Raw genomic sequence first — 16,238 nt, 5'->3', positions numbered from 1 at the left:
CCAATGAGTTATACAGTTCCAGCATAACCTCCCTGCTCTTGTATTCTATACCTCAGCCAATAAAAGAAAGGATTCCATATGCCTTCTAAACCACCTTATCGACCTGTCCTACTACCTTCAGGGATCTGTGGACATTCACTCCAAGGTCCTTCACTTCCTCTATGCCTCTCAGCATTTTCCCATTAATCGTGTATGCCTCTGCCTTGTTTGACTTCCCTAAATACATCACCTCACACTTCTCTGGGTTGAGTTCCATTTGCCACTTTTCTGCCCATCTTCCTGCAGCCTACAGTTATCCTCCTCACTACATCTGCTGGAGCAACAGCTCAAGTTGTACAATTAGCCTCAATGCTACGGAGGGAAAAGTGGTCCTTGGTTCTGATCGCTTGTCAATTAGCTCGCTAGGAAGGCTGGTGCTTCTGAACTTGATTGGGGTGGGTGGTGGGGAAGAGAGAAAAGGGGAGGTGGGGATGTTTAACAGCTTAAGAACTGTGAAAATGGGCTAACAAAAACAGTTCCAATCACAACGGCATGAATGTATTCTTCACGTGACAATAAACTTTTTGGCAATGGGAAGAATTAGATTTTCAATTCATGGCAGACGGGTGGGGGGGGGGGGGGGAACATGTCCCATTATAAAGCTCACCCAGCAGCCCTGGTGGCACATCAACCAGGAATGCTGCGTCAGCCCAGCACTGTGGTCAGGTCAATCAAGCTTCGCTGCACTGACCCAGTCCCACACGCTCGAATAATTTTTACTCTGATGTATACGCACCATCGAATGGCATGTACTCAATAAACCGCACATCCAGAGGCTTCTTCTCGGTCAGCTTGACAAAGTCCAAGAGCTCATCCTCATTCAGACCCCTCATTACTACACAGTTCACCTAAGCAAAGGTTGAAGAGGAAAGGTCAGTTGCTGTGACTTCCATTGTGTTTACACTGTCTTTCAAACAAGGCGTTAAACTGAGGGCCAAGTCTGACCTCTCAGTTAGTACGATTCTAAGAAGAGCAAGGGAGTTACGCCCAGTATCCCAACCAATATCATTTAAAAACGCATTATCTGGCCATTAGCTCATTTTAACTTCTGGGAGCTTGCTGTGCACAACTGGCTGCACCATTTCCCACATTACAACAGCAACCACACTTCAAAAGTACTTCATTGACTGTCAAGGGATTTGCGACACCCTGGAGATCATGAATGCAAGTTGTTTTTTGCTGTTTATGCTAGACCACAGTGTACCTCGTGACTGTCGTCTCCAGTTGGTTACTGAACCAGTAAGTAACCTGACACTCTCAGTCAGGTTCAGGTTAATACCAAGCCACCCAGTAAAACAAAAACAAGAAATGCTGGAACCACTCAGCAGGTCTGGCAGTATCTGTGGAAAGTGAAGCAGTGTTAACTGACCCGAAACGTTAACTCTGCTTCTCTTTCCACAGATGCTGCCAGACCTGCTGAGTGGTTCCAGCATTTCTTGTTTTTATTTCAGATTTCCAGCATCCGCAGCATTTTGCTTTTACCTAGTAAAACAACCCTGAGCCTTAAGCATCGGCAGCTGATGAATCCAGAACAGGTCTAACTTGTTACAGGAACAAAGAGTAAAATGCAAGCTCGCCTCCCAGGTTCAGCTTTGGTTATGGAATGGGAATGTCTACCAAGCTAGTCCAATCCAATCAACTGCTCAGATAGCTGGGTCAGATTTGGGGAAAGAGCCTAAACACACCTGGCATCGTGACGTTCTTTTTGCCCAACCTCTCTATTTCAGATAGAGATTTAGACAAATGCCCAACCTCTTTCAGTTGCTGTATGCCCTGCACCCTTCCCTGGCCGAGAGCACCTTAGGTGCTCAGGATGAGATGCTAGGTGGTCACATGTCAGGATTAGAAGACAAGAGGAAAATATCACAGATGCTGGAAACCAGAAATTAAAACTGAAAGTGCTGGAAATACTCAGCAGGTCAGGCAGCATGTGTGGAGAAAGAAGCAAAGTTTAACGTTTCAGGTCTGCGACCTTTCATCATTATTTAGAATTAGGAGAGTTAGTTTGCTGGGAAAGGAGAAGGGATCTAGTCATACTGGAGGGGGACCCATGAATCTAGGTCTTTTGAGAAATAAAAGGTTAAAAGAGAGGACTCCAGAAAACGATGCAGCTGAATAACTTTTGCTATAAATCTTTACTGTGCTTGTATTATTGATTCTGTTACAATAATATGTCAATTGTCTTGTCAATATACTGTATTACATTTAGCATTAACTTCACATGGGAAACATTGGATTTTTGGTGGAGTATTTACAATCAGGAAGCAATCAATTTATAAAAAGCCTCAAGAAATGCAGCGACACTCGAGTCAGCCTCACACTGGGAAAGCAAAGCAAAGATTACCAGCTCAGTACCCCATGTGATTAAAATAGTGCTGATTAATTTACTACATTCTCTCTAATTGTTGAAAAGTTGAAGTGAAAGGTCAAAATTCATACTGAACAACCCCAACAAGGCTGATAAGAGCACAAGAGCAGATAAGGTAAAACTTCAAAACACTTGCCTTAACTGGATTATAGCCTAAATCGATAGCTTTGTTAATACCCTCCATCACCTTGTGAAAACCTGAGTAAAAAGAGAGAACAAGGAGGTTTACATGCATCTTGATAGCGCATTAAACAGCAAGAAACATCCCAGGGCACCGTGCTCCTAGATGTGAGAAAACAGACACGGGAATGGAGTGATTAGGAGGGCCATCTAGAAGCTTAGTCAGATAGATACGCTTTGAGGTACGGAGTATAGTAGCACAGTGGCTAGGTTACTGGACCAGCGCTGCAGAGGCTTGGACTAATGCTCCAGAACCATGAGTTTTAATCCCACCATGGCAGCTGGGGAATTTAAATGCAGTTATTTAAATAAATCTGGAACAAAAAAGCTACTGACGATGACCATGGAACTACTGGATAGTGATTAAAAAACCAACTGGTTCAATAATGTCCTTTAGGGAAGGACATTACCTGGTTTGGCCTGCATGAGACTCCAGACCACAGCAATGCTAACGCTGAACTGCCCTCTGAGCAAAGCACTCAGTTGTACTCAAGGCAGTTCACCACCACCTTCTCGAGGGAAATTAGAGACAGGCAATAAAAACTGGCCTGGTCAGCGATGCTCACATCCCTAGGTGGTTAGGCTGAAGGCTGGGTGTTTGAGGAGAGGTGGGAGAGTCAGGGGGCGATGCACAGAAGGCTAGAGTTAGAAGACCAGAACATTCGGATGGGGATACAACGTTAGAGCAGCTTGTGGATCTAAGGTGGGACAGGTCATAAATGGGGGGAGTGAGAAGAGGGAGCCAGTGAAAGACAGGGTAAGAACAAGAGCTGAAGAGTAAGTGGGACTTAGTGTAACACAGAATAGATATGGCAAACACGACGTGGCAGGAAAAGAGTTCTGGTTTCAATGGCAGAGCAGCCTCGGTAGGGGCAGAAGCAGATGGTAATTTGCCGTCTCGGCAATGGGTTCGGCTCAGGAACCAACGTGCCAACATCCTGGTTTAGTCCGACAAGTATGAAATGGATTCAGCAGTAAGGGGCGGGTTTGCTTTGGTTTCTCTGACGTTGAGCTGAGAGACGCTTGAGAGTGCCTTGAGATCTTTTAGGTTCACCTGAGAAGTTAGTCGGTGTAACATCTTAGCCAAAATAGGGCACCTTCAACAGTGCAGCACTCCCTCAGTGCTGCACTGCGAGTGTCAGCCCAGATTCTGTCTTCACATCACTGGAGTGGGAATTGAACCAATAATCTTCTGACTCCAGAGGTGAGACATGACTGACACAAAAAGCGTGCTTTTCCCTTAACACAGTCAAAATTAAGAGGCAGATATTGGAGAAAGGGGACAGATTATGGAAGAAAGGTTCAAGTGCTGTTTGGCGGCCGGTCCAAGTTTTACAGCAGACTGGAGACCGAATGCATTCACTGTTGCCATTGTTGGGCTTCCAGCATCACCCTGTGGCAGCTGCTTGTAACGTCAGCACAATCACGAGCTTTGAAAAATTCGAGATCATAGTGAAACTGCAGAGCCGCTATAAAGGGTCAGGTAAATGATCACTGAATGAATAATGATTGCAAACATTTGAGAATACAAGGCTGTTTTGACTATTGAAGAATGGGTATTTGGGAGTGATTACAAAGGCTGGAATCTGATTTGGGGGGACAGGGGAATTATATTACAAGAACTCTTGTGCTATAGTGTTAGATGGGAATAGCTGGTATCACTAAAGGGGGCACACACACTACAATTGTAGTACCAGGGTGAAGTAGTTTGGTTTCTCATCAAAACTCCAATTAGAATGTGACTTCGGCCCCAATATAGAATCAGGGCATGTGCCAGCCAATAGAAGACGACCCCCTGAAGGAAACATTTTCACTCCTCTTTACTGCCAAGTAGGTTTAGGCCTTGCCACCCAATGTGCACTCAGTGCATTTAGCCTCTTTGCTCTGCCACTAACTTGCAGTGAGAGAGTGCAGTCAGTATACCCAAAAACAATAAAAAGACAAACTTGTGTTTGATTAGGGGCTTTCACAATCTCAGGAAGCCCCGTCGCACTTCATAGCCAATGAAGTAATTTCTGAGGTGTTGTCACAGTTGTAATGTAGGAAACGTGGCAGCTAATTTGCACACAGCAAGATCCCATATACATCAATGAGACATTGACCGGAAAATTTATTTTAGTAACTGAGGGATAAACATGGGCCATCATATCAGGGAGACTTCCCCTGCTCTTGCTCAAAAATACTTCCACGGGATCTTTTACATTCACCTGCAAGAGCAGACAGGGCCTTCACTTAACAGCTCATTCGAAAGATGGCACCTCTGACACTTCAACACTCCCGCAGTACTGCACTGGAGCTTCAGCCGAGATTATGGGCTCAAGTTCTGGAGTAGGGCTTAAAGCCGTGACCTCTGACTCGAGGTGAGAGCACTGAGTGATACCAAAGTCAGAGGAATAGTGAGAATGACGCCTCAAAGGCCTGGTTCTGCACTCAAAATTTGCTGCACCTTTCCCTGCCAATATTTTCCCCCTTTTCACTTGTTTCCTTGAGCTCAGTTCTACTGTTGCCTGTTGCTCCTTTCAGTAGCTCAATGAAGTGATCACCATCGATGACTGACCAGACGAGCAGCATAGGGGCAATATCGCAAACAGCATGGGGGCGGTGGGCAATGGCAAACAGTGGTGACCACAGTCGAGTTCAATTTGGTGCACATATGGATCCTGACAGCAGGGATCAACTGGAGCAGAAGCCCAAGCTGCCAACCCTCTCCCTATCACTACGGCAAGAAAGCCATTTGTAGCTTTCCACACTCAGATCAGCTGACTCACCAGAGACAGAGGATTGGTCAAAGTCTTGGGTGAAACTCCACATCAGACCCAGTCTAGACGCAGCATCGCCACTGACACCCACCCGGCCCCATACTCCCCCCCCGCCCACCGCCCCATACCCCACCGCGACCCACTGTCCCCTAAACCCCCCCGACCCATATGCTTCCACCCCCCACCCCCCTGCCGCCCCATAAACTCCCGGCCCCTCATCACCCCCCGCAGCCCCACCATCACCCCATACCCAAGAACAAGTTTTTAATATAAGTTAACCTGGGACTTTCCTGGGAAACTGTAGCTCAGCTCAATCCAATTGCTGAGGAGCTAAACTTACACTTTCAGTCAACAAGCATCAACAGTGAGCCTACAAATATAAATACTGTGATTGCATTTGTCCATCAGACCTGTAACAAATGGAACACTGGCAGTACAGTAGTGTAAAGCACAGGGCACCAATCCCCCATCTGTTGACCCAGGAAGGGTGGTGAGAAGTTGGGGTGGGATTAGATGGTAATGATTCTCCCCCGCTCAAGTTGCTGACTTCAATCACGATGCTGCAGGACACTGGACCAGGGTAAGAGCCAGGCACCCACCTGAAGGGGGTGGGGGAAGAAAACCAGAGGTGGCCGCCGCCTCCAAGCAACGTGCTCTGCCGAAGCATGGCTCAGGGCCTTGCATCAGGCTGTCTAACCATCTGCCTGGTGATCCAGGAAAAGGGGCGTGAAAAAAGATATTAACATTTTCCAAAAATATCGCTCACCTTCCCATTTCATTCTCCGGCATTGACATCCAGAAGGAATGAAGGCAAACAAAAAAGTCCGGAGATAGCAAAAGCACCAGCAGCTGCGGCCCTGCACTCGTCTGGGCCAAGTTGGGGGATCGCAAGCAATTGGAGGTTGCAAGTGGGGATAAATGTGGACGGGGGTGGTTTCCTGCTCCCAACTGCTGCATGGTGACCCATGGCTGAAAGCACACATTGGGAGAATGACAGAATCAAGTTTGCTCCTTCCCGTTGGTGGTCACTGTCTGAGGCTCAATCACAAAGAACAACCACTCGGAGCAAGTTATTTGGAAGATGTCTCTAGGAATCAGCACCCTGGGCAGAGCGCGATACCTGCGGAGTCGGAATTCCATACCTCTTCTACGTGTGATAAACTCAAACTTGGCGGGAACCAGTGTATCCAAGCTGACGTTAATCAGATTCAGACCAGCTTCCTTCAGGCTTGGCAGCAGCCGGGCTAGATTGATGCCGTTGGTGGTGACTGCGATGGTTTTGAGCTTTTCCAGCTTCCGTAGTTGAGCTGTTTGGGGGTGGGGGGAACGGGGGGTGGGGGGGTGGTGGTGGTGAAGAAAACAAACAGAGCCATGAGAAAAGTTGGGAAACGCCCAGTTGAAGAGGTGAACTCTTTTCAAAATAACTAACTTGCATTTATCTAGCGCTTTTAACGTAATAAAGCATCTCCAGTAGCAGCGTAATCAAATAAAATCTGACACTGAGCCACGTGAGCAGTTATTAAAACAGGTAACCTAAAGCTTGGTCAAAAAGACAGGTTTTACGGAAGAGTTTTAAAGGAATAGGGGTGGAGAAGGTGGAGGGGTTTAAGAGAGGTAATTCCGGAGCTTCGGACCTCGGCTGAAGACTCAGCTGTTAACTATAAAGCGATCAATATCGGGAATACTCAAGAGGCCAGAATTGGAGGAGTGCTGAGAAAGAGTTAGATATAGTTCTTAGGGCTAAAGGGATCAAGGGGTATGGGGAGAAAGTGGGAACAGGGTACTGAGTTTGGATGATCAGCTATGATTGTATTGAATGGCGGTGCAGACCCAAAGGGCTGAATGGCCTACTCCTGCTCCTATGTTTCTATGTTCTATGTTTCTATGACTGTGTCTGATGATGTCTACGGACAGCAGTGTTATACATGTATGTTATTCGAGAGCAACAAGGGCAGTGGTTATGGCCTGATGGCTCTATGCTAAATCGGCCTTGAGGAAAACTGCCTGCTGATAAACTGGAGTGGTGTTTAAAGATAAACAGCCTGTTCCTTTAAAGTAACAAAAAGGGAGCCAAGCCAAAAAGCAGACCATCTACCTGCTCAACTGCATCCTCTAGAGGAAAGGCTGCAAATAGCCACATTCTGAGGTCAATCAGGAGCTTCTATTAATGCTGCTCAGAGAAGTTCAACGCTAGACTGGGGGAGGGGAGGGATTTCAGAGTCTAGCAGAGGGTCCCAGGGTATAGCAGCATTAGAGAACCTGGTTTAGCAACATTGGGAGCTAGTCCTGGGCTCATGGGGAGATGACATCTGGGCACTAGGAAAGTCCCAGGGTTTTTTTTTTTAATTCTTTCACGGGATGTGAGTGTCGCTGGCAAGGCCAGCTTTTGTTGTCCATCTGTAATTGCCCTGAACAACTGAGTGGCTTGCTGAGCCATTTCAGAGGGCAGTTAAGAGTGAACCACATTGCTGTGGGTCTGGAGTCACATGTAGGCCAGACCAGGTAAGGACAGCAGATTTCCTTCCCTGAAGGGCATTCGTGAACCAGATGGGTTTTTATGACAATCGATGGTAATTTCATTTCACCATTACTGGGACTAGTTTTCAATTCCAGAGTTTTTATGAATTAACAGGTGGGATTTGAAACCAAGTCCCCAGCGCATTAGCTTGGGCCACTGAATTACTAATTCAGTAACATTACCATTACACCACAGCCTCCCCTGGGGTAGTGATGGGATCAGGACACACTGGGGGAGGGAGGCCAAGATATCCGACAGCACAGGGAGTGTAGTTACTGAGTGGAGGTCCCAGCACACAGAAAGGATGGCAGTGGAGAGGTCTGGGTCCTGGAAAAGCATCTGGGAGCATTGGGCAACCAAGTGTCTAGCAGTACTGAGAGGCAGAGGCTAGCAGCCTTGTGAAGCAGCCATAGGGGGAAACCTTTTCCAGGGCCAAGTTCCCCATCACATTCTCACCTGTCTCAGCGACAGCTCATCTTGTGATGTCAAGTGACCCCACCCCCACCACTCGCCACTTTTTTTCTCTCATCTTACCCAACTCCTGTTTCTACATTTCTGTCTTAGAACACGATTAGCAAGCTGGCACATCCTCTGTAGTCTTTAATTAACTATAAATTTCCATTAATTACCTCAAAATGTTCAAAATTAATTGTTTACAATAGCTTCCAAGTTTTTACATTTAAAAATGGTTCGGGAGAGATTTTCTTTTTAAAGTTTAATTGCATTTTGATAGCACTTTTCACACCCTCATGATATCCCAAAGCGCTTTACAGCCAATTATTTTGCTAAGTTTGCTGATGACACAAAGGTAGGTAGGACAGTATGTTGTAAAGTGGACATAAGGAGTCTGCAAAGGAATATAGATAGGTTAAGTAAGCGGGCAAAGATTTGGCAGATGGAGTATAACGTGGGTAAGTGTGAACTTGTCCACTTTGCCCGGAAATAAAGAAAAGCAACATATTATTTAAATGGAGAGAGATTGCAGAACTGAGATGCAGAGGGATCTGGGTGTCTGAGTACACGAAACACAACAGGTTATGCAGATACAGCAAGTGATTACGAAGGCAAATGGAATGTTGTCATTTATTGCAAGGGGGAATGGAAAACAAAAGTAGAGATGTTTCACTACATTTGTCCAGGGCATTGGTGAGACTACATCTAGAGTATTGTGAAATAAAAACAAGAAATGCTGGAACCACTCAGCAGGTCTGGCAGCATCTGTGGAAAGAGAAGCAGAGTTAACGTTTCGGGTCAGTGACCCTTCAGATTTCTAGCATCCGCAGTATTTTGCTTTCATTCTAGAGTATTGTGTACAGTTTTGGTCTCCTTACTTAAGAAAGGATATAATTGTATTGGAAACAGTTCAGAGAAGGTTCACTCGACTGATTCCTGGAATGAGAGGGTTACCTTATGAGGAAAGATTGGACAATTTGGGTCTGTATTCATTGGAATTTAGAAGGATGAGAGGTGATCTTATTGAAACATAAAAGATCCTGAGGGGACTTGACAGGGTGGCTGTCGAAAGGATGTTTCCCCTCGTGGGAGAGCCTAAAACTAGGGGGGCAAAGTTTAAAAATAAGGGGTGTCCCATTTCAGACAGAGATGAGGAGAAATCTTTTCTCTCAGATGGTTGTGAGACTGGAACTCTCTTCCCCGGAGAACAGGGGAGGCAGGGTCATTAAGGCAGAGCTGGACAGATTATTGACAAACAAAGTAGTCAAAGCGTATCGGGGGTAGGCAGGAAGGTAGAGTTGAGTCCACACAGATCAGCCATGATCTGAGGGAATGGTGGAGCAGGCTAGAGCAGCCGAATGGCCTACGCCTGCTCCTAATCCATATGTTCGTATGGATGTACATCAGAACCACGAGAGTCAATTTACGCACAGCAATATCCCACAACAGCAAGGTGATAATTACCGGCTAAACTGTGTGGTTGATAGTGGTCGAGCAATAAATATTGGCCAAGACACCAAGGGGAATAACTCCCCGGTTCTTCTTAAAAAACAGCACCATGGGATCTTTTACAGCTGTCTGAGAGGGCAAACAGGACCTTGGTTTAACATGTCACCCAGAAAGTGGCACCTCCAACAGTGTAGCACTCATTCAGTACTGCACCAAGAGCGTCAGACTTGATTTTGTGCTCGTCTCTGAAGTGGGACTTGTACACGTCAACGCCCAAATAAAAGGTAGGTCTCAAAGGGTGTTTGGTCCCTAGCAAATAACAAATAAAAGGCGGCAAGGGAATGTTATCAGGTAAATCATCCCAACTTCCATGCAGCAAGTGGAAGGGTCTCAATAATAATTGGTTGCATAGTTCCATTTGATAACTGCACATTGAGCTCGGCGCTCAGCGTACAGGGGGTTGCAGATAAAGGCCAGTGCTCCCTCACTGACTGGTGCAGTGTGTTTAACATAGGAATGTTCTTTGAGCAAGACGTCATTCTCCTCGCCAAATAGTGTTTCACCTGTGGCTCAGTGGGTAGCACTCTTGCTTCTGAATCAAGTTGTGGGTTCAAGTCCCACTCCAGAGACTTGTGCACATAATCCAGGCTGACACCCCACTGGAGTACTGAAGGAATGCGGCACTGTTCAAAGAGCCATCTTTTGGATGAGACGTTGAAACCGAGGCCCCGTCTTCCCTGTCAGGTGGAGACAAAATATCCCCTGGTACTATTTTAAGGAAAAGCAGGGGAGTTATTCTAGCCAGGCGGACTCTCCAAATCCTACTCTTAGCAACCTTGGATTTCCCGAGACGTGAAGTTATCAGTGACGATAATCTACACCATTTGAATTCACGTCCAAACCTACCAACAATTTGCACCAGATCGGGCCTGATGAGTGGTTCGCCACCCGTCAGTCGGATTTTATCCACTCCTTCCCTCACAAAGAGCCCGGCCAGGGTAACGACCTCCTCCGTGGTGAGCAGCTGCGACTTGGGGGTGAGCTTGACCCCATCCTCGGGCATGCAGTACTGACCTGGACGGGTAAAGCAGAGACTGCCAGTCAGCAGAGACACCAATCACCAATAACTGGGCGAAGAGGCAGGATAACAGCCCGCCCTCCAATAGTACAGGGGAGGAAAGATAAAAGTTACATCATAGCAGGGTCACATGGATACTGAGAAACATAGAATCACAGAGCACAGAATTTGGAAATTCGGCCCATCCTGTCTGTGTCAGCACTTCAACGCGGCTGTCCAAATAATAGTGGGTTCATATATTCTGTCACATTCAACATGCTTTGGCCCTGTGTCCTAATGAAAGTCAGTGCCTGTGGAATTGTGCTCCAGTGAATCATTACCAAATAACGCTGGCAGTTCGGACCCTCCCAGAGACACAAATCTTCAGAGCTCAGGTCACTCAGGTAAAGCAGGCCACTGGTGCAGCCCCAAAATAAAACAGGTGTCAGCCCCAAACTGAAAAAAGCAGCCCCACCTCATCAAACCCACCAATTTAACCCCTTCCTGCTCACATTAGACCCCTCTGTGGGACAGAGCAAAAATGGAACCTTACACACTGGGACAATACAGAGGAGCATTAATATGTGCCAAATGGTGTTATAGCTGAGCTTAATGGATACTTTAGGAAAAATGTCCTGTTTCCAGCACTAAAATTCATCGTCTGTTCACTCGATCGAAAAAAACTTACAACTTAAAACACCAAAGGACTCGCGGCTGAACCGAGTATCTGATATTTTACGAGGGGATCAGAATCAGCTGGTTCCCAGGGTCATGGAAAGGTTAAAGGTGAACTTACATCGCAGGTTGCACTTTTCAGTCAGTGAGATCCGCAGGTAGCTGTGCTGCCTCCCAAAATTGTCAGTCAGGAAGGCGGAAAAAGGCAGTGGCTCCTGATGGAAATGATACCTCTCCTGTAGGCCCAGCTGGTCCTGAAAAAGAAAAGGAATAGCAGCGTTGTGAGGAGAGCAAACTAGGTTTCATCACTTTCAATGTTCAGTGCAGGGGTGTGGGGGGCTATGGCGGAGGGCCAGAGGGAAGAGAGTGTGGGAAGGGGTCCGTCAGACACATTATTGGAAATGACGATTGAGACATATCAATACTTAAAGAAACATCAAACACTCAGAAAAAGATAAAAGTTGAAATTCACTTTGGTGAGTGGGAGAGATAAACTGAGAATCTTTAACAATCTGATTATGCAGACAGCTTGGAACCGTCCGCATGGTGACTGAATAACCTTTCCAGGATATTGAACTTTGGATTTGTCAAGAGGAGAAACGGGAAACCAAAGGGCAGGATTGCCAAAACCTGACAGATTACTGAAACTGATTATGAAAAAGATCCTTTTCCCAATTCCAGCAGATTCACAAACATTACCAGGGTGCATGTGATGTTTTACCATACAAATAGCTAATCCCATCACGGTCCAGATAAAATGACTGATTTCTCAAAAACAGTAAATAGAAAGAAGTCTTTTCCCTGTTTACCCTCCCTCCTGAAGGTCCTTATCAACTCTGCTAACAACTTTTGTAGCTTTAGGGAGAGAATTCTAGAGTTAAAGGTCGAGGCAGCTGAAGGCACGGCTGCTGATTGTGGAGGGACTAAAATCAAGGTTGTGCCAGGGGTCAGAAATGGAGAAGTGTGCAGTTCTCAGAGGGTTGACACTTTAAAGGGTGACTTCAAGTCTTACTGATGACCGTAGACGGCAAGACAGACGACAAATGCTCAGAAACAAAGCAGTGGCTTTTTGATGAGAGAAATAAAGTCTAACTTTCATTTATATAGTGCTTTTCTGGACCTCAGCCCCTCCAAAGAACTTCACAGCCAAATAAAGTACCTTTGAAATGTAATCACTGGTGTAATCCGGGACTGGTGTCAACACTAGTTATCCTCACTGCAAGCCAACGAGACTCAGCAGACTTGACTCCATGACAAATTGCGTGACTAACATTTTGTTGAGCAACATGGGTAAACAGGACATGGTGAAAGTTTTGGATAAGCTCTAATTTATGGAGGAAGCAGGGTAGGATGCTACCCAGGAGTGCGTTGGAATAGAGTCTGGAGGTAATAAAGGTATGGATGAGGGTTCCAGCATGGATGAGATGTTAAACCGAGGCCACGTCTTCCCTCTGGGTATAGCAATATTGCCATGGAATCTTTTAAGAGGAGGAGAGTTATCCCCAGTGCCATGGCCAATGTCCCTGAATCAACATCACTAAAATCAGACTATCTGGTCATTTTTCACATTGTTCTGTGTGGGAGCTTGCTGTGCACAAATTGGCTGCTGCGATTCCAAAAATACAATAGTTCCAAAAAAGTGTTTCATTGGTTGTAAAGCACTTTGGGACATCCTGAATCATACATAAATACAAGTTTTTTCCTTTACCCTTCAAAGGGAATTTGAAAAAATATTATAGAGTCAGAGATATTTGTGTCACAGAAGGTGGCCATTCAGCCCATCAAGCTCATGCCAGCTCTCCAGAGCTATGCAGGACCCTGCTATTTTTAAGTACACTGGAGTATCCAAAACAATTTCACTGTCTGCACTCAGAACTCAATGCCAACATTACCCCAGTAGCGACCACTCTGGATCTGACATGAGGCTGGAGCTGTTAAAATGGTCACCCTTCCTCCCACCCCTCTTCCTTCAAGGACTCCATTCCATTTGCCCAGTTTCTCCATTTCTGTCATATCTGTTCTGATGATGCAAACTTCATACCAGCGCTTCTGTCTTCCTTTTTCCCCAATCAAGGATTCTCCCTCACACCGTGGTTGACAGGGTCCTCGATCACCTGTGTTTCATTTCCCTAACTTCTGCTCTCACCTCTTCCCCTCCCTCCCAGAACCATGATCGGGTTCCATTGTTCTCACCTTCCAACACACCAGCCTCCATATTCAATGGATCATCCTCTGCCATTTCCACCACCTCCAGCATGATGTCACCAAACACACCCTTTCATCATACCGAAGGGACTATTCCCTCCATGACACTCTGGTCACTCCTCCATCACCCCCACCTCTTCTCATGGCATCTTTCCATGCAAGCACAGGAGATGCGATACCTCCCCTTTTACCTCCTCCCTTCTCACCGTCCAAGGCCCCAAACATTCCTTCCCAATTTTTTCAATTTAGTATACTGTATTCACTGTTCATTATGCTGTTTCCTCTGCATTGGGGAGACTAAAGGCACACTGGGTGACCACTTTGTGGAACACCTCTGTTCAGTCTGCAAGCGAGTTACCTGTCATGGGAGTGGGAGCAAAGTGGAGAATTGAAACATTGCTCCCACTGACCATTCTGTCCTTGTTCCAATGTAAGTTCGAGGAACAGCACCTCATCTTTTGACCGGGCACTTTACAGCCTTCTGGACACGACACTGAGTTCAACCATTATGATCATAACCTGCGCCTTTGCGTTTTTAGACAGCAACTGTAGGTAATTATTCCACTTGTCCTATTGCCCTGCATTCATCCCTTTAAACATTTAATCACGCACAGTCACCATCCTTTCCCACTCAAGCCTCTTGCATGTTGAACTTTCGTCCAGTTCTGATGAAAGGTCATTAACTTGAAACATTAACTCTTTTTCTCTCTCTCCAAATATGCTGCCACAGACCTGGAACATTTCCAGCTTTTTCTGTTTCCATTTCGTTTAAATAGTTAATTGCAGTGAATTTAAAAAAGCAAAATCTGGAGAAGAACAGTGCCAGCTGAGCAAGCGGCGCATTGGGGTTAACATGCAAGCAGGGCAGCGAACCAACTCCAGCTCCGATAAACAGCGTACAAGGATATAATAAAACTTTGCAAACTCACTTCTGTAGCGACCCTTTTCGATGCAGGCTCTGGCTGCGGGGCACTGACCACGCATTTTTCGCGGACGGGGTAGCTCCCGCAGTGAAACGGGTAGCTCCAAGCTAGCTTGGCTGCTCGGTGCAAGAAGGCAGCCAGTGACAGAGAATTACGCAAAGCCGCTGCAGCCGGACTCATGTTTGGGAATGATATGCCTCGCGCCGCGGAACAGAACGCCGGCTGGGGAGTCACCTGTCAATCAAAGGGGCTGGAGGTGGGGTGCGGGAGGGCCGCCGCTACGGTACGCATGCGCCTCGCCGCCGCATTGCATTCTGGGACTTGTAGTGTTTTCGGACGCCGATCCCTAGTGAAAGCCATTGATGGAGGAGAGGGTGCGAACTACAATCGGTGCTGGCAGTACTTTTGACCCGTCTCACACAGAGGATGTGACTTTATTTGGAAAGAGGGTTTTTTTTGCTTTGCTTTTTATCTGGCAGAGTTAGGCGAGGCCGTTCACAACCGCACCCCAAGTGTTGGGGCTCAAGATACAAAAGCGGCTATGTGTTGTTAGGGTGATAACGCCGATATGGGCGATAACAAGCCCAATAGTCTGACTTCAATCCTTTATGAAGCTATTAAACTATAGGTGTCCTCAAGCTGCCCGGAGGCATTTTCGAGAGCTGCAATAAGTGATTTGCACAAAATTACACAGGTCTTTCTCATACCTTTAGGCCACACATGTCTGCAAACGCGACATGAAGTCCTGTGACATTGATCACAAGTGGTGGGAGTCAGTTGCCAGCTTCGCCAGAGCTGGCGGGCAGCCATAAAGGCAGGGCTAAAGTGTGGCGAGTTGAAGAGACTTAGCAGTTGGCAGGAAAAAAGACAGACGTGCAAGGGGAGAACCAACTGTAACAGCCCCGACAAACAATTTTTTCTGCAGCACCTGTGGAAGAGTCTGTCACTCGAATATTGGCCTTTATAGCCACTCCAGGCGCTGCTCCACAAACCACTGACCACCTCCAGGCGCTTACCCATTGTCTCTGGAGACAAGGAGGCCAAAGAAGAAGATAGGCCACACATCTGATGTATGGTTAGTCCAGCTAGGAGAGATTACTGAGTCTTTGGTAATTAACTAGGTAACAATAACTAGTGGAGAGAGAAGCAGAGTTAATCTTTCAACAGAACTGGCAAAGGTTAGAAATAGGGTTGAAGCAAATAAAGCAGGGGTGTGGCAAGAGATAACAAAAGGCAAGGTATTTGATAGAAACAAGAAATGCTGGAACCACTCTGCAGGTCTGGCAGCATCTGTGGAAAGAGAAGCAGAGTTAATGTTTCGGGTCAGTGACCCTTCTTCGGAATGATGAAACATTTTTTCATTTTTTTTAACCATGTGCTTGCCCACTTTTTTCATGTTTGTGCTGTGGGCCAGGGCTGTTCTTTTTTCCGTCAATTAACACCCTCTCTGCACTAACGCTTTGTCTTTCAGCACACCATTAACATTGTTTATCCTTGTGTGGTGCAAAAGTAAAACGGGAAAGGTAGCCAAACCATGGCTTACAAAGGAAATTAGAGGTAGCGTTAGATCCAAGGAGGAGGCATATAAAGTTGCCAGAAAAAACAACAGACC

General features: G+C 46.3%; 1 protein-coding gene across 3 annotated transcripts in view; it reads right to left on the bottom strand.

Moving 5' to 3' along the window:
- The window catches only part of mocs1 (molybdenum cofactor synthesis 1), a 30,167-nt gene extending 15,307 nt beyond the window's left edge, over positions 1-14,860 (bottom strand). For all 3 annotated transcript variants that reach the window (XM_068027777.1, XM_068027778.1, XM_068027779.1), the window contains exons 1-6: positions 14,633-14,860; positions 11,620-11,752; positions 10,673-10,840; positions 6,489-6,653; positions 2,544-2,605; positions 776-887 (exon numbers count right to left, since the gene is read on the bottom strand). In XM_068027777.1, coding sequence (XP_067883878.1) covers positions 776-887; positions 2,544-2,605; positions 6,489-6,653; positions 10,673-10,840; positions 11,620-11,752; positions 14,633-14,806 — 814 coding nt within the window. In that variant the 5' untranslated portion in view covers positions 14,807-14,860. The remainder of the gene's footprint in view (positions 1-775; positions 888-2,543; positions 2,606-6,488; positions 6,654-10,672; positions 10,841-11,619; positions 11,753-14,632) is intronic.
- Between the last annotated feature and the right edge of the window lie 1,378 nt (positions 14,861-16,238).

This window comes from Heterodontus francisci, chromosome 3, assembly GCF_036365525.1.
Source record: "Heterodontus francisci isolate sHetFra1 chromosome 3, sHetFra1.hap1, whole genome shotgun sequence".
Lineage (NCBI taxonomy): Eukaryota > Metazoa > Chordata > Chondrichthyes > Heterodontiformes > Heterodontidae > Heterodontus > Heterodontus francisci.
This window is presented reverse-complemented; position numbering and strand designations above follow the sequence as displayed.